Source organism: Dermacentor silvarum, chromosome 1 (genome assembly GCF_013339745.2).
Source record: "Dermacentor silvarum isolate Dsil-2018 chromosome 1, BIME_Dsil_1.4, whole genome shotgun sequence".
NCBI lineage: Eukaryota > Metazoa > Arthropoda > Arachnida > Ixodida > Ixodidae > Dermacentor > Dermacentor silvarum.
Window position 1 is genome coordinate 424,291,253 of NC_051154.1, and position 18,844 is coordinate 424,310,096.

At 47.8% G+C, this 18,844-nt stretch overlaps 1 protein-coding gene across 1 annotated transcript; it reads right to left on the reverse strand.

Moving 5' to 3' along the window:
* Positions 1-4,998: 4,998 nt before the first annotated feature.
* Positions 4,999-10,627, reverse strand: LOC119447791 (rho guanine nucleotide exchange factor 16). The gene is made up of 3 exons (XM_049663946.1): positions 10,170-10,627; positions 9,201-9,351; positions 4,999-5,025 (listed from the first exon to the last, which is right to left on the reverse strand). The coding sequence occupies exons 1-3, from the start codon at positions 10,625-10,627 to the stop codon at positions 4,999-5,001; spliced, it is 636 nt and encodes a 211-aa protein (XP_049519903.1).
* Between the last annotated feature and the right edge of the window lie 8,217 nt (positions 10,628-18,844).

Consider the following 18,844-nt stretch of genomic DNA (forward strand, 5'->3'; position numbering starts at 1 on the left):
GCCATACAAACTCCTAGCCGACCTCCAATGTCAAGTCGGTTTAAGACGACTTGATAAAAAAAAAATTAATGAATTACTGCTTTGAAAAAAAACTTGCATATTCAAATGAGATATACGCAAGGTAACTATTATATTACAATCATTTATTAATATGTTTCAAAGCAAATTCAGGGCGTCATCACACGCCGGCCTTCACTGCCACACGTAAACCGTTGCGGAACTCCCCTTGACAGCTTCACTGTAAAATTGTGGGGTTTAACGTCCAAAAACTGCACAAAAGATAATGAGAAACGCTGTAGTGAAGAACTCCGGATTCATTTTGATCACCTGAGGTTTTTTATTGTGCACCTAAATATAAGTATATAAGTGTTTTTGTATATCGCCCCCATCGAAATGCAGCCACTGCAGCTGGGAATCGGACTCACACCCTCCTGATCAGCAGCAGAACACCATAGCCACTGAGACACTATGGCAGGTAGTGTGTATGTATCACATATACATATTTATATTATCATTTATTTACACTTAAAGGCCCCTATTAGGGCATTACATAGTAGTACACTCGCGCGGTGGTCGACTGTACATTACATAATATTATAAAATAAAATTTGAGCAGCATTTGTACAAGGCTGTATACAGTCAACAACCAATTTTTTGGACATGCCCGATAATTTGGAGGCCTTCGCAGCACTGCTAGGTACCCCATAGAGTCAATGTATTTGCAATACACACGGACTATAGGTGGCATGCGAGGTGATCCATGATGACCGGCACAGAGATTATCAGGATCGCTGACTGTGCATCTGTGTTGTAGCATGCCGAGCTTATTTTCGTCGGCTGCGGAAAAAGGCAGCGATGGCGCAATCTTTTACGAAGCAGCTGTCTTTAGCAGACATGATGGATCACCTCCAAACCTGCAAAAAAAAAGGATCCCATGTATAATACAAGGCAAGGAAGTTCTGAATGCCGGCTATCTAATTTGTTCATGAAAGGAAAAATTGGCATCCACCCGTATGTAGCACGAAGCTACAAAGGAAACACACACAGGTTTTACAGAAACAAAGCTCCGTAGTTGAAGAAAAATTCATGCTGGTTCGAATTTATCCTCGACTACGAAGCTTTGTTTCTGAGAAACCTGGGTGGGTTTCCTTTGTAGCTTCGTGCTACATACGGGTGGATGCCAATTTTTCCTTTCATGAACCTTCCACCACCTTGCAGAATTCTGCATAACTGATTTGCCTTATCTAATTTTTTACAGCGTCTGTCAAGGCATGTAGCGTTCAAGTTTTACTATATTCAAAGACTGTTTATATACCTAGTTGTCGCACGTTCAAGGGAAGACTCGTATGAATTTGAGTTTACTTTTGACAAAGGCAGTCGTATCAATATGGCCGAGCTTTTTGTTGTATTTTACAGTCGTCCTGTTCGCACACTTTGCGACGCCTTGCGCCCCTTAAATACATAAACGACAGTCTTGAATATACTAATTCATGCCCCGCGTAAATATAGATGACTATCGTGCATATCCAGCAGGGCGTGCATGCTTGTTGCATGGTACACAGGGGTTTTTGCATTTCACCCCCATTGAAATTTAGCCACCGCAGCCAGGATCGAAAAAATTTGATTGTTTCTTTTGTTCAAACAAAGAGTGGTATGCATAGTTCTTCAAGCACAATTTAAAACATTGAGAACCCGTCATAAAACTACTGCGCTTTTTAAAATGTAAGACCGGAAAAGTACTTAAACACACTCCCGCGGACTTGCATAATGTCACATAAAGCTTGCACGTTAATACAATCGTCCGTTTCTCAAAATTAATGCACTGTTCATTTTCTGCTGGCACTCGAAAACCAGACACAGTTGCCTAACGAGTCTACAAATAATCAACTGCGGTAGCATTTCGACAGCCTTATGACGTCGTAGGGCATTGGTGCGAACTCGTTAGCTTGTGTCTTTTCGTGCTGCGTAGAACGTCCGGTTCACATGAACTATATAGTCACATCGTCGGAAAAGCTAAATTTTTATAATACTAATAAATATCCGGGGACACCTAAGCACTTCTTATGAGTTGTGAACGCGAAAGCATTAATGTCCAGTTGAACGCCGCTGAGCAATACTTCGTGTCTTGTGCTGCAAGTAATGTTTTCGAGTTTTGCTGCGGGGTATGTTATCAAGTTTTGCATATAAATTGGTGCGGGTTATTGTTTTTGTACAGTTTCTATGTTAGCTGTAGACCGGAATCATTTGGACGATATTGCTGCGAAATCAAGGATGCCGCATGCCCCTGAATTCCTGCTCGACGAGAGACCAAAGAAGCAGCAGCAGCCACCAAGGCCAGCAGGCGCGCGTAGCAGCTAAGCCCAGTGTGGGTGAGAGAGAGAGATAAGGACCCTGCGACTGCCTCGCTGACGACAACCCGTCTCGCCCCGCGGCGTTGCGTCGCCGTATCTGCTCCGTCGAGTCGCGCTGGTGACGTGGTGTCATGGCAATGTCCTCTCCCCTCACACAACACCTAATGCGCTAGCGCGGCAGCAGGTGTTCCGATTCACCCGCTCTGCTCCGTTTAGGCACTTTCGTGACATGGCTTCGTAGCCAATGGAAATTTAGGTGCCATTTCGCTGCTACAGACGCCGGCTTTTTCACTCAATGGGCCATTTGATGCTTTCGCATCAATAACTAAGTTTTTTTTTTTATTTAAGTTCAAGGAAAGGAGCCACTGTTCTGTCACTCAGTACATATTGCTTAATTATACACGCATGCACCCTCTTTCTCTCGTCACAGTACGAGCGCTGACACCCCTATTAGTGTACTGGCAGCCCTTCAGAGCTATTTCGGACATACCTGTGGTGCTTTTAGCCTTTGGGGGCAGTAAAAGGCATGCATTAATTTTTTCAGACTGCCCAATTTTTCGGACATTTTCGTGAAAAGGGAGTTCAAGAATAGTGCTCAATCCTTTTTAGGGACCCAAAGCAGGAGTAGCATTTGGAGGTACAAAAAGAACAAATAACTGTAAGAAAAGGACGCAAAAGGTGCGAAATAAGTACACTGTGTGCTCCTTCAAGACCAATTTTGTTTACTATAGAAGGATGGTGAAATTGGAAGTTATTCATTGTAAGCAGTGCAAAAATTGACGAAGACGACTTAGGGAGAACACAGGATGAATGCTGTCTGTCGGCTGAAAGTTTATTGTAAAAAATGTGCAAACATAAATCAGCATCCTTGGAAAAAACAAAAATCCCCATAAGGTCATGTGATCAAAAAGATCGTGAGCCACCAAGTAAACCAATTTTTTTTTACAGCATAATCAAAGCCTTGCTCACGCACATGCCTTCATGTTTTACAATGTAAAATGTAAGGGTGTGCGAATAGTGATTTTTGAGACCGAATCGAATACGAATTGAATAGAGTGCCACAAGCGAATTGAATCAAATATCGAATAGTTTTCTAATAGCTTTTGAATAATCAACAGCTGTTGTCACAATTAATATAAAACAATGTTCACATCCTAGCATTCTTAAAGTTAGCACGTTTCTGTCATTACATAGCACATTAAGAAGCGTTTATTGAAAGCACGAACGAAGCCTTAGGAGCAAACAAGTAGTTCCTTCGTATGCACAGGACTCTTCAGAGAGCGTGAATGATCGCTGTATAGACTATAAAGTTCACCTACATAAGTGACCTAGCCTGCTCCATTACGCAAGCTCTCATGTTTTATGTTTATACTACGCCCTGCGGGGGTGAAAATTTAACATACTTTTGCTCCAATATTATGTTTAATTGGGTGCAGTTGATGTTTTGAAATATTGTAAAAGCATTTGAAAAATATTCAAATTTACGAATAGTGACTATTCGATTCGGGCCACTATTCGATTCATTATTCGAAAGTTTCGAATATTTGCACACCCCTAGTAAAATGCTTCAGCTATTTCACATGTGTGCTGATCACGATGCCCGATGATTACCGATGTGCTTGCTTACAGAGCATGCTTATAGAGCCATGGCACTTGTGGTTGAGTGTCCACCTCGGCTGCAGGAGGCCAACGGTTACTCACCGGTTAAAAATGTGCACACGCATCCCTGGCTTTATTGATGGGTGAACAGTCCTAGGAAAGGAGCCCACACCATGCAAATCCCTTTAGAACCCTATGGGCACTTAGGTTGTCACAAACTTTGGCTGCGCATGTATAGCAGTAGAAAAATATTTTGTCCTTGAGTGGCAGTCATGCTTCCACCATCTCCTGCACCATGCTCTGTCCTCTCCAAGTGGTTCAAAAATGTACAAATCATCATGCAAGAGGTCCAGTGAAATAGGTGGGTGAGCAAGATACTGAAAAGACTTAAGAGTTGAAAATGTGGAACAAGCAATGGGGGGTTGGTTGTTATGTAGGTGCAGAGCACGTTTATTTTTATTTATTTACAAGTTCCTTACAGGCTCTAAATAGGAGTATTATGTGAGGGTGGTGTGAGGGGGCGGGGGCATTACATAATAATTAAAGAAAAAAAGAACGGAACATATCAAAAGGAACAAGAACAACACATTATACAAGGGCTAAATGTAGTAAAAATAATGTAAGAACAGTTAAAGCAATAATTAACAACATAGTGTACAGTTTTGTTTTGTGCAGAAATAATTCAATACATAATAGATAAATGATTACAAGCAATATTAAATTGGCAATCACTAGACAGTCATAGATGGTTTCATAGATTGCGTTTCTAAAGGCTTTGGAATCGTGAATATCAGCAGTGCTATTAGGCAGGTCATTCCAATGACTGATTGCACAAGGAAGCGCAGATGCATTGAAGACTTCTGTGCGGTCGAAAAGACGACCTCCACAACATCATAGATCAATTACATGGGAAAAGGTGGTTCTTGAGGGAACATGTATATTCGTCACTACTGTCTGCACTCCACCAATGATCCACTTTTGTTCGTTCATTTACTTTTATCCATTGCAGGTATTGAGGTGCTTTCCTGCACCTCATCTTAAGCCCAGCTCACATGCAGTACGAGCTGGGTTCGTCCTGTGTTTCAAGTAAAAATGGCCAAAAATGAGCTCAGCTCGTCGATAATACTTTTTATTTTCAGCAATGCCATGAACGAGATGGTTTCATCTCAGTGGTTTGTCATGCTTTTGGTAGATGGCATCACACAATCCTTGGGACAGTGCAAGTAGGAGCGAGTTATTCTGTCGGAGGAAGTAAAACATGCTGGCAACTGAGGTCTTTAAAATTAATTTGTCAATTTTTGGTTAGAATTCAGAATAATGGCATGGCAGGAAAGAGGTTAATCGCATTTTAAATGCAGTTTCTAGGAATAAGTAAAAGATATAGCAGCAAATTACGGTTTAGTGCACAGCCCAGCATTTATTTTGCCATAACAAGGAGTCCTAGATTATTTTGGTAGACATCACACCAATGCGAGACACTTTATCCCTTTCAAGTGCTGTGTACCGAATTGTGTACGCCGAGATTGTGCATCAAGAGCAAAAGCATTGACGAAAGTAATGATATTTCAAATGTGTTGCATACGTCTTGAAACTCTTTTGATTGGCGTGGTGCTGCAAGTTTGAATAATGCGTGTAAAATGTTTTAGGAAAACGAGTGGGAAGGTAGCCGGTTGTGTTTAGTGGGAAGGTAGCCCTAGGTGTGTACAGTGGGGGCAGTAGCCACCACAGGTTCTAAACCAGTGGGGGCATGCCCCCACACTTTCGCATTTGATGTTTCACGTAAGCGTGCTATGGTGGCTACATGGGATGGCATCAGCGTCATCTGATTGACATAGACTCCGGATGAGGAACAAAACACGAAAAATAGGCCAAGGGCGCTGTGAGATAACCAAGATAGGGAGTGTCTATTCTCCCGGCAGCCCGGGTTCCAGCTTTGGTCTCCCCGTAGCTTCATTGGTGTTTTGGAAGCGTCTCTTAGTATGCTGAATGATGACATGTTCTTTACACTTTAGTATTGAAAACAATGCTTTGCAGAAGTACTTATTACAAGCAAGGTAGCCACACGTGGTAGATGCCCGGCTGCTTGCAGTTGGTGACGTGGGAATCCTCGGATCCCATAACCGCCGCACGGGCAGCGAACGTCGCGTCAAGCGCATGCATGCCAGGGAGAGTTGGGAGAGGGGAAACTTTCCTTCCGCGGGGCGCGCGTGGAATCGCAAGCGCTATCAGCGCCACCGGGTGGGTCACGTGAGATCCCGCTGATATCGCCCGCGTCTCTTTGGTCTCCAGCAAGCGGCGACGGCGGAAGTCTCCGCCGTCGCTCCCTATTCCCGCACGTGGTTAGTCAACCACGTTCTTGCCGCGGCAAACGCCACGGCCGTCCGTATTCCCCCAGTTGGTAAGTCGGAAGCCCTTCTATACTAGTGTATTATTCTCTTCGAGGGAACCCTCAGCGATGTCAACTATAGCTAGCTGGCCTGCTCGAAGTGTTAGTTGCAGTCGTAATAAATGCTTTCCGAGTGTACACATGGTTGTCTATTGTTTCCTCGAGCTTGTACTGGACCGCGGTTGATGCGCAGGCATGCGCCAACCGCGGGGCTTGGTGTGTCGAGGCAGAGGGCCGTTGGCATCCCCCCATATCCCGACATTTTGGCGTTCCCAACGTGGGGCAAGCTCTTGGAAAACGGGACAACGATCTGTCTGGACCAGCGTTAGGCCTCAGCCGAAGGCGTGATTGCTAGCTATAATAGATCTGTGTGGGCTTTCTTGAGCGCGAGTTAACGCTGCGCCAGTGTCGCCGCACTCGTGTAGACGCTGAGATTTGCAGCAAGTTTTCTTTTAGAGTACGCCCGAAGCGAGTGAGTGCAGCAGCCGACGCGGTGGTCGATTTTCCCTGTACATATGTAAATAGCATCGTTTCTGTATCTTTGGCTCTGGGAACCGGGTGCTGGAAACGCTGGCTAGGACGTCAGCGGGGCGCAGTCCCAGGAGTCTGCTCGGAAGCTGCGTGTTGAGCAGCGAGCGGGGACCACTTAGCTAGGCCTGCATCTCCTCGCTTGCGGCTCATTGGAACCCTCTATGGTCCTTTGTGGCATTGGTATCCGTCATGGACCGATTAGGCCTAAGGCTCTGCGAGCTGCCGGTCGCATGTTCGAAGACGACCATGCCGTGACATTTAGCGGGTGCAACGGATTCGCTAGTTCTACTATACTCGCCCGAGCGGAGAAACCTCGTTCGAAATAGAAAGCTTATTTTGTTCAGATGAACTCAATATTTTGCGGGCGGAATAACCGAAATCTCGGGGGACCAGAGAGCGCTTTGTTCATACGAGCATCGCCCACTTTCGCGCTGTATCGGACCGAAAAAATTCGGTCGAAGCGAATAACTTCATTCAAACGAACTGGATTGTTTTTTTTCTCGTTGCCACATAAAGCTATGCGGTAGACGGGTGGTTCAGCATCGTGTCAGACGGCCGACGCTGCGGCGGCCTCTACTGCCTTAATTCTAAGTGTTTGTGGAGTGCATTTGAGCGACTTTGCAGAACGAGTGAAGCCGCCTCGACTTGCTATTGCTGCCATGGTCCACGTCCCTGCCTGCTGTCTCGGCCCCTCCCTGTTCGCGGTCCGATGCAGCAGCACATGGCAGCCACAATGAGGGAGGCCCACCATCATACACTCCCACGAGGATGCGTCGGTGCGAGGTTCATCGTGCCGGCGCGCGCGCCGCTTCGAGAAAGTCCTGACCCGCTGTTCCCGGGTGGACATTGCGGCGCGCATCTTGAGGGCAAGCCATCTTCAGCCCCCGTCATCGTCAACCACTGTGACGGCTGCCACATGTGGGCGGCCGCCACACAGGACTGTGCTGCCTATCAACGTGGATTCGGACATTTCCTGCCGGAGTTTACCATCGCATCTGCCCGGACTTTGTCAATGCCGTCGTTCCAGCGATTTCTCCGCCGTAGGGCAATATTAAGGGTGAGGGATGTGGGAATCCTCGGGTCCCATAACCGCCGCACGGGCAGCGAACGTCGCGTCAAGCGCATGCGTGCCAGGGAGAGTTGGGAGAGGGGAAACTTTCCTTCCGGGCGGGCGCGCGGGAATCGCAAGCGCTATCAGCGCCACCGGGTGTCACGTGAGATCCCGCTGATATCACCCGGGTCTCTTTGGTCTCCAGCAAGCGGCGACGGCGGAAGTCTCCGCCGCCGCTCCCGTATTCCCGCACGTGGTTAGTCAACCACGTTCTTGCCGCGGCAAACGCCGCGGCCCCCCCCGTATTCCCCAGTTGGTAAGTCGGAAGCCCTTCTTTACCTAGTGTATTATTCTCTTCGAGGGAACCCTCAGCGATGTCAACTATAGCTAGCTGGCCTGCTCGAAGTGTTAGTTGCAGTCGTAATAAATGCTTTCCGAGTGTACACGTGGTTGTCGTCTATTGTTTCCTCCTCGCTTGTACCGGACCGCGGTTGATGCGCAGGCATGCGCCAACCGCGGGGCTCGGTGTGTCGAGGCAGAGGGCCGTTGGCATCCCCCCATATCCCGACAAAGTCAACCAAAACAAGCGCGAGCGAAATCTGATGTGAGCAGACGATACTACAAGTGCGAAAATAGGGGTCTGGCGGGTCCACATGACACCAGTTTCCAACGAGTATGTCACTTAAGGGGCAGCTCTTCTTGGTCTGCTTCGCTCGTGGCTCGTTTGCCGCCGGGGCGTGCGCCAGTTTAAATCGGTCCAGGACCGATCCCTCCCACGGCACGAAATCGCTGCAGCTTTCGTGGCGCACGTTCTGGCGATGCCAGGCGCACTCTTTTCCGCCAGTGTCGCCGGCCCTTAACATGTTGCTCGTGTGTTGTTGGAATGTAATTTAATCTAGTATACATGAATACTAGTTTACAGTCGTATCATCCAATTTCTGGCGAAAACGAGATCGTATCAACCGCATGAAATACATTGCTCTTCTAGGGGTTGCACCGGGAAGAAAAAAAAAATGTATGATCCCGAAAAACATATTACGCAGAATCGTATCAACAAGGTTCCACTGTATTTTCTGTCTTATTATGCAAGAATGTTTTATTAAACATAAGCGCTTAGGTTAGTGCACGCAGATGTAAACACCATGTTAGTTACACCAGATGTAAACAGTGCTGGCGGACCGTCAAAGCTGAAGGAAAGACAACATGGCTCTGCTCTGTGTACGTGATTCCAATCACATGTCTCTCTTTTTTTAGTCGACTTGTTGAGAACATTTGTGCACACTGGCATAGATTTTAACCTCTGCCCCGACCTGGCAAAAATACGGGGTGGGCCCCCCTGCACCCACGACTGACCCCACTCTTCGTAGATGCGTTCGTCAGGGTCACTGGACACCATGGGCGTCAACACGTCCATCCACCGAGTCTTGTCGCTCCTGCAAAGAAATAACATTGCTCAGTTGCTCTTCATCCAACATTGTTACAATCAAGTAATATCTGCCAATCAAGTATATACTATTACAATCATGTAATTTTTTGAGCAAGTATTATCTGCCTCCTCGCTTAATCCAGCTCAAGAACTAGAATTGTACTATTTGCCATGGTAAGTTTTTAAAAAAAGTGTATAGTCAAAAAAAGAACCCCCCCCCCCCCCCCCGGTATTTACAATGTATTTGAGGGCATGACTTGGGACACTCACAGACATCAGCACCCTCGTTACGTGTTTGGGTGCCTAACAATTTGCTCGTCCATTAGCATGCTATCCATCTGGTATGTTCCAAGATGGCACCTACCAATCCGATATCGTATGAAAAAATGCACAGTGTCAGCTGGCAACCAGTGCGACCTTAACCTGAACCTGGCCAAGTGCCTCATTTCCAAGGCAAGAAAAGGGCTTATGGCTACAAAAGCATTCCATTGTCGATCAAGAGAAATAAGCAGGGAGGGTGTCCTGCAAGAGTCCACCTAGTGGACTGTCCCTTTCGCTGATTGGCTGCAGCTGTACGAACATGAAGGAGACTGGCTGGGGCACCTGTCTCCTCCTCAACCGTGCAGCTTCAGCCAATCAACAGCGGCCGAACTGGGCAGTCCACTAGGTGGACTCTTAGAGAATACCACTACAGAGCAGTTGAGTTTGGAAACGGGATAAGAAGAGCGCCCAGCACCATGTTCTTTTCCAAAAGCGCTGGAAGTGTCCCCCAATACCAGTTCCCAGTTGTGTGCCACCTAGTGTAGGTCAAGTAACGAGGCTCACTCGGACTCGGCGGCCAGCAGCATCTCGACTGTGCGTCCGGCGCTGTTCTGCAGCAGGGTGAGCTGGAACAGGTGGCGACAGCAGTCGGGCAAGCGCGGCGGCAGCGTAGCTGGGGCCTCCGCGCATGCCTGCAGCATGTTGCGCGGGCAGTGGTCCAGTACGGCGTAGTAGTCGTCCCCCTTGCGCTTGGTCACCAGCAGCAGGTCGGTGAAGAGGAACAAGTGAAGCGAAGTGCGCGCGCACTGCACCAGGCGGCCCCAGGTGCGCCTCCGGCTGTCCAGTGACACCCGCACCAGTGGGCCCCGCTTCACCAGCCAGCGGCTGGACGAGATGAGGGGCACCGCGCGGCACTCGCGAAACTCGAGCGTGCGTGAAACGTGCAGCATCTCCTCCATGCGCGCCATCTTGCGGGCACCCTCGTTACAGTCAGCTACAACCTGCGGCAGGAAACAGTTCATGTTCATACCGTGTGACGGAAAAAAGAAAGTAGATAAACTGAAGTTGGTCTCTAGTTATGGTATCCTTTGTGTTTCACTGAAAAGAAGCTAAGGATGGACACTTTTTACGTCATTTAGATAACATCCAATCACTCACATAATCTCATTACTTCAGAGTTCTATCAAAAGCTAATTTATGTGTAACAGCAAGCAAGTGGCAGGAGCACGGAAAAAAATCCTTGTACGTTCAACAATTTTTTCACCGTACATGCTGGCCTAGTTATGAGATTGTAGTTCATATCTGATGGGCTACGCGTTAGTTCCCTGCCCCTTCCTGTCTACTTTCATTTTTCACACTGTTTTACAGGATGCATTACATACAATACTTAAGTCAAACACATTAAAATAAAACTCAAAAAAGCATCTGCGAGTACAATGTAGTTTATTATTGGGTGTGTTCTAATAAGAATGAACCAGGTGGTCCGATGACTGTTCTTGTACTATAATTTGTTTCGAGCAAAATTTTTATATGAGCTGCAAAAATGGGTCTGGTGAAAGGAATCCACTTTGGTTCTTTTAAATACTGCTTACCTCTTCTGCAATAAAATGGCACGTAGATGAAAGTGATCGGTTCCTTTGTTGAGATTAGAAAATTTTGAAGGCTCGTAAATCCCAAGAACTAAAACAGTGTATCGAGTAAGATTTATTGTGGTAATTGAACATCACTTTTCCTAAATGTACATGCAAGCTCAGATCCTTGCGACCCAAAATAGAAAAGAAAAATGTGACAACATTGAGTTTGGCAAAGTTTGTCCTAATCGGGCAATGCTGAACGGCTTAATAAGACCGCCTGCACTCGCACACAATAATACTAGAAATTTTAGTGTTTTCTCACATAACCGTGCTCACTATAGAAAAAGTTTATTAGTATAGGCTTGGCAGTTATTTGCAAATTAATGTGTAAAGAGACCACAAATTTTAGGCTTGCAAAGCTTGGCTTTTTCAAGCACCATAAAAAACAAAAAAAATAATTGCCAATCTTCATCAAAATTTCCATAAATGCTTGTCCATAAATACAATAAAAAAAATCCAAGGACACCTAAGCACTTCTCAAGAGTTGTGAATGTGAATGTCCTTCAAGTTTTCTGCTGCAAGTAATGTACCATAGCGGTGCCCTCAAGAAACACCTGGTGTGCTGCAGCAGGTACACCCTTTTGCCTGCTCTGCTTCGTCCAAGTGCGATGTAGCATTGCAGCCAATGGCAATGCGAGTGTATGCAAGTGCTCTTTTGCTGCTATAGATGACAGATGCCGGCTTTTTTTGCTTAATCGGCCACCTGACACTCTCGCATCAAAAATTTGCCCACCTAAGAAAGACTGCAACTTTTGGGTGATCAAAATCCTTTTGAGTGAATTTCACAATTTCTAAAATTTGAGGGCATTGTAGGTGTTGGGGTGTCGTGGTCTCGGAGTCTGGCATCACACCGAGAGTTGCGCTCTAGCCCATGCCGCTGGTGCCTTGTGAAACAGGTGGCTGGCCTATGCTCCTGGGGCGTCACACGGAGGCTACGGTAGCCCCGCCATCGTCCAAACTTTCTTGGCGAGAGTTACATGATGCGATGAAGCATGCACGAGGGGGTAGTCGAGGGGGGGGGGGGGGAGGTTAAGTTGTCGCGCGCCTTGATTTTTGGCACGTGTCTTGGCCGCACCTGCACATGGCTGTTAGCGCGGCTGAGCATTGTTGTGTCTGGCGATCGTTCGGGACAAAGGAGGCCTCATCGACAGATGGGAAGCTATCAAGTGCTCTTCACGCTTTTCATTTCTCGCCGCCGAGGAGTGACACCATCACCTGGAACTGATGGATGAGCAATTAGTCCCCAGGCTGCAATGGGTCCTCGGCCTCGTACGTAGCTGAAATGGCAACTTCACCACCTTCACCTTGGTGCAACCTTGGTGCGTTTCCGTGAAGCACCAGTGCCCGCCCGGACTACGACGAAAACCACAACGGACTGTGACGCGCCAACCTGGAGCCCCTTCCGAGACAACAGCCACCGCCCTCCCTGGAAATGGTGGCTTCCGCGAACTGACCGCCATGGAGAGGCGACTAATTCTTGCAAGGGGCCAGCGGCAAGCATTCCCGTGGGACCGACATCGTTTGGTTCCAAAGGTGTCAACTGTTGCCTGTGTGTGGGGGCGATCGGGCAAGATTGGAGGCGAAGCCCGGTGGGAAACGATGCCACATCATGCGCGGGAGTTTACGAACTGATCAAAGATTGTCATTTGCTAAAGAACTAAAGTGTATTCCCTCGTCGAGTGAAAGAGGGAAACAAAAGGGATAAAACAGCAGGACTTGAGTGTTGTGAAGACGCTCGGATATGTTGTGGGAGTATTCCCCAACCCGTAGCGCGTGCAATCGCAGCTACGTAGGTTCGGGCGAATAAGGCAACAAGCGAGTCAACTCAACAACATTTATTGCTGCGGGCATTAAAGTACACTTGCAGAGGGAAGTGCTCCTCACAATGTAAACGCTAGAACATGCAAAGATGTTAGCATGCAGACGGCTCCAATATCATGGAGCCATTCTTGTAAAATACCACATGTAAATTTGCATATACAGTGAAATCTTGATGATACGAATCTCACGGGGTCACGAAAAATATTTGTATTAGCCGAAATTCGTATCATCGAAACACAATTAAAACTAGCTAAATTAAAGAGTCGGAGGTGAACTCACTCAGGCATGCGCACGTAAAGCATTTAGAGTATAGATCACTTATAACGAAACTGTTTATAGTGCAGAACTGGCTACAACGTGGCCTTTTCAGACTCCCGTTTACCCTCCCATAGAACTCCATGTATACGCATACCACTTACAGTGCAGCCGCGTGAGACGAAATACCGGTTATAATGCGGCTTCCACTGGACAATCTCGCCGACAAAGGCGGTAGCGAGCACGCTTCTTAACGAGGTGCGCCCACCAACGGGAGAGGAGATCAACGAAGGCGATGCGGAGGAGGAGCATGAGACTTGGAGCATGAGTCCAAGGGCGATAAAATCGTCACTGCGCGCCGTATGTGCGAGTGAAAGCGCGCCTTTCGTGCGGGGGACGCGTGCCTTCGTGCACGGAGAGCGAACACACAGCGGAGAGCAAACACACGACTTCCGTCACGGCCGGGCGCGCCAGTCGAGCCCGGCCCTGCTTTCGTCGCACGAAAGGCAGAAAGGCCGGGGGGTATGGGAAAGAGGGGGGGGGGGGCGACGCTGTGCTGCGGGGCACCAAATGCGTATCTTGCAACCGGGCGCAAGGGTAACTGGCGACGCAATCTCCCACCGAAAGGAGCAAAGCGGGAAGGGGGGGAGGGGAGGGCGGCTTCTACTCTGCCAACAAATGCGTTCTTGTACTTTGCGCCTGTGCCGGCTGTCGGGGTTGTCGGGGTTGTCGCGCGCACCGTATCTTGAAAGCGATCTCCACACGGCTCTGACCTTTGTATGCGCTGTGCTTACGCCGCTCAGTTTCCGTTGAAGCAATAGACCGCACGAACCTTCGCTCGCTGCGGCGGACGCGCGCAAAAGCAAGAAAATCGCCACAGCGTCAAACTCTTCGCGCCCAGTCGCGGCCTCCGCGCTGTCTGAAGCCGCATCCACGCCTCCGCACCAAAAGAGAAAGGGAGAAAGCGCGTGACTGCGCGCTGTTCTTTTTCGCGGCCGTCGGTGGGGCGGCGTTTATTCGTATCAACCGACGCGGGTCGAAAATCGATTTGTAAAACCGTTCTCTAGCACGTTGCAAAGTAATGGGGCTCAGCCGGGACCACAGAAAAATTCGTATCATCCGGAAATTCGTATTAGCCGTGATCGTATCATCGAGATTCCACTGTAAAAACCGTTTTCTGATCTCACTGGACTTCTCCTTCTCCTGGCACCTGGCACGGCACCATCCATGGAACCTTCGTGGCCGCTCGGACCTCGAACTTCACAACAGCACACACGCAGCCTCGCACTCTGCTTTAGAGGCAAAGAGTGGGCATGCCGAGACAGCGTGGCATCATGTAAGCTGTCTTCCCGCATGTTTAGTATTGGAGGTTGGGTAATCTCGAGTTTCAGAGACCCGTTGAAGTGAGAGGCAGACGAAGCATGCGCTCCCCGTTGCCAGCACTTTTCGTGATAGCGTCGTCCCAGTGCGGGCAATGCTATCAGCTGCGGAAACAGAGTGAACACTGAAGTGTAGCTGGCTTCGCTTAATTCGTACCACCGGTGTGAAGATTTTAGTCAAATTATGGGGTATTACGTGCCAAGATCACCATCTGATTATAACACACGCCATAGTGGGGTACTCCAGATTAACTTGGACTTTAACATGCACCTAAACCTAAGCACACGGGTGTTTTTCATTTTGCCCCATCGAAATGTGGCCGCCGTGGCCGCATTTTGATCCCACGACCTTGTGCTTAGCAGTCCAACACCATAGCTACTAAGCAACCACGGCGGGTTGATGTGAAGATATCGTCGATGTGGCAAGAAACCGTTCTCGCCTGGAACCCATCCAACGGATCCTGTACTGCGCCCTACCTTGCTGAAAACCTGGAGTTTGTATCAAGCGGTGGTTTGCTGTTTCCTTCTTCGTCTGCGCACGACGGAAATGTCAGCAGAATCATCGCACCGAATCCTTTCATCAAACCAACGGCATCAACGCATGCGTCACCCTGTGCTGCGCATATAAACAGGCCAACGATGACGACCATCGTCAGTGGGCATGGAATGGCAGCAATGGCGCAGTCCTTGCTGAGACCGTTCTTCTTTTACAAGCAGGTTGGTAACTCGACTTCCCTTTACTGTAAGCGCTCTAGCAATCGCGCTTTGCTGCTCGTCCCATGCCCGGACATTTTGTGGTGTTTATTTACCGACTGTGTACATGTTACAAAGTTTCTTGTGATGTCCGGAGACATTGAGCTTAACCCTGGCCCTGATCCCAGTTGCAGCACTAACCTGGTTCTGAGGCCATTAGCTCTCTTGTTACTAAAATGGATGTGCGTCATGCCGAGCTAATCTCAAGTCTTAATGAAGTGAAAGCCAACCAAAAAGTACTTGAGGAGCGTGTTACAAGCATGAATGCCAGATTAGCATCTGTAGAGGACAAAGTTGCTTCACTTGAAACTCAGCAGGAACCTGCTCATATCCGAAGCATCATTACTGAGGCCATGAAAAGTGAGAGTGCATCGGTGCAATCTCATCTGGACGATTTCGTGGATAGGTCAAGGAGAGATAACTTGATTTTTTATGGTATCGCCGATGGTGCCTCGGAAACTTGGACGGAAACAGAAAAAAAAGTTCGTTCAATTCTTGTGCAATTTTTTTGCGCTGCAATTACCCGAAGAGAGAATTGAGCGTGTACATCGCTTAGGCGCCTTTGTAAAAAACAAATGTCGACCAGTGGTAGTGAAACTGGCATCATTTAAAGTAAAGGAAAACATACTAACACAAAAGAAGAAACTGAAAGGATCTGGGGTATCCATTAAGGAAGACTTCTGTCGGGCAACTAGAATGACTAGGAATAAGTTAATTGCATTTGGGAAGTCTTCCGAAAAATTGTATCATCTAAGGTACAACAAATTGTTCATCAACAAGACGTGCTACGTGTATTGCTCTCAAACCGATACTGTTTATGAACTTCAGCAGAACAGTATTGCTACTGCCAGCTGTAATGTAGGCAACAGCACAATAAATTTCCCTGCGAATGCCCGATCCCCTGCTTCGAGTTAGCATCGCGCGGCCGTACAGAATAAGCATGACAACGATTACTCTGTGCTGTTCACTAACATCCGCTCCATCACGAATAAGCGCGATGCCCTGTCTGCGCTAATCGACACGTGTAATGCAGATATTGTTGTTTTAGTCGAGACCTGGCTTTCAGATAAAATTGAAAATTTTGAACTTTTCGCCTGCAGTAAGGCTTACAATATATATAGAAATGACCGAATAGGGCGATGTGGCGGTGGGATCTTGATCGCTGTGTGATCTGATATCACCTCTTTTCATATACACGTGCCTTCACAGATTGAATTTTTGTGCTGTTGTATTCACATAAATAACCAAGATGTGATATTTGCCGCTTGATATCGACCACCCGATAGTACATCCACATTTTGCAATGAACTATTTGACTGTCTTGACCAAATCGTTGTTGAATATCCAAAAGCACCAATATTCTTGCTCGGTGATTTCAATTTCCTCGGCATTGACTGAGCTGTTGACTTCCCACCAGTGACTCTATCCTCATCCCAATGTTCATCCTTTCTTGATATATGTTCGACCTTTGGCCTCACCCAGCTTGTTAAAGAGCCTACCCGTGTCACTGCAATTTATGCCAACATCCTTGACCTCGTCTTGACCACATCTCCTGATTCAATTTCTTCATTATCAATTATACCTGGTTTAAGCAATCATTCCGTGATTCATTTTGCAATCCCCCTACACTCGCCCCAGCGTCTAAAATACTGTAAGAAAATTCGTGACTACAGTAGAGCAGATTTTTCCTCAATCAATAACGAGTTGGAAAGTTTTGCAGATTTCTTTTTTCCACAGTTCTGGGAAAGGTCTATCGCAGAAAACTGGCTCCTTTCAAAAACAAGGTTGAAACACTAATTGAAAAATACATTCCGTCTCGCTTATTATCTCCATGCAATCGGGCTCCTTGGTTTAACTTCAGTTTAAAACGGCTTCTTAACAAGAAAAAACACATTTTTCGACGCTTCAAGCTGACTGGGGAAACCAAAGCAAAAGCTGCCTACGTAGCTATTGCATCTGAATATAAAATGGCCATCCGCTCAGCCAAGAATTACTTTTTTTCTGAAACACTACCATATCTGCTCACAACTAATCCTAAGAAGTTTTGGAACATTATCAACATACGCAAACCTAAAGAAATTGTTCTGAAAACTGACGCTGGATTTCCTGTCCCCCGTGAGCTTTGCTCAACGGCCTTTAACAACGCATTTTCGCCATCTTTTTCTGACACTCTAATAAATACTTCACCGTCCGAAGGTGCGTTACGTTCCTTGATATGGAGCGCACAACAAGTGGGATGACGCTACAAAACTTCGCAACGTCCTGTTCTACCTAACAGATGTCACGAACCTCTGGTTTCGCAACCATGAGTCGGACTTCGCCACTTGGACTATTTTCAAGACGAGGTTCGCGGAAGTGTTCGGTCGCCCCGCAGTGCGCAAGCTTCGTGATGAACAGCGTCTATGCGGACGGGCGCAGCAGCAGGGCGAAAACTTCACAAGCTATATCGAAGACGTCATTGACTTGTGCAAGCGCGTGAATCCTTCCATGACTGAGCAAGACAGGATCAAGCACATCATAAAAGGCATAGACGACGCCTTTCAGATGTTGCTGGCTAAGGACCCGCGCACCAAGTCTGAACTCGTGAGCCTGTGCCAGAGCTTCGACGAACTACGTAAGCAACGCGTCTTAGCTCGGCGGCAGACGTCAACAGACGGTTCCCTCGCCATGATGACCATCGGCGGCGACCACACGACGCTCCTGTTCCAGATCAAGGAGCTTGTGCACGAGGAAGTTGCTCGACAGCGTTCGTTCTCCCCGGCCACGCCAGCGCCTACGCACTACGTGACTCCTACCATTTGACAGGTGATACAGGAGCAGGTCACCGAGGCTTTGCCGTCTGCCTGCCAACTGACTCCTGTTGCCGCGCCGCTATTATTTGTCGTATCGTCTGCCTCTCCGCCGACTCCTGTCGCTGCGCCACTGACGTATGTGGATGCCGTCATGAAGCCACGTCCGCTGTCGGTATTGACCCCTCAACCACTAGTTCAACCGCCACTGACGCCGCTTTTCGGGGTACAGCCGCAGTACGCAAATCCTTGGCGCACTGCAGACAATCTACCGATCTACTACGCTTGCGGAATTCCGGGTCAAGTTGCCCGCTTCTGTCGCCGGCGTTTCGCGGCAACCCCGAGTGCACTGAGATATTCGGCTTACTCCTCCCGACCTCCTCATCGCACACAGCCAGAACGAGAACCTGAAGCATACGCCCGCGATCGTCAGCCGACTTCTGATGACCTTCCACAAATCCACAAATATAGAAGTTGTGGACACACTAAAGGTGTTGGGAGCACATTTCACAAGCACTATTAGGTGGGACAAACATGTGTACTCTGTGCTTTAAAAATTTATATAACGGGTGTATTAAGTCAAAAGACATACACATTGCGTGCTTCTG

Excerpts from the sequence above, each read along its gene's own strand:
- LOC119447791 (XM_049663946.1), bottom strand. The coding sequence starts at position 10,627 with ATGAACTGTTTCCTGCCGCAGGTTGTAGCTGACTGTAACGAGGGTGCC. Across the intron at positions 9,352-10,169 it reads CTGCTGGCCGCCGAGTCCGA|GAGCGACAAGACTCGGTGGA; the intron begins GTGAGCCTCGTT and ends ATTTCTTTGCAG. Across the intron at positions 5,026-9,200 it reads AGAGGTTAAAATCTATGCCA|GACGAACCCAGCTCGTACTG; the intron begins GTGTGCACAAAT and ends CTTGAAACACAG.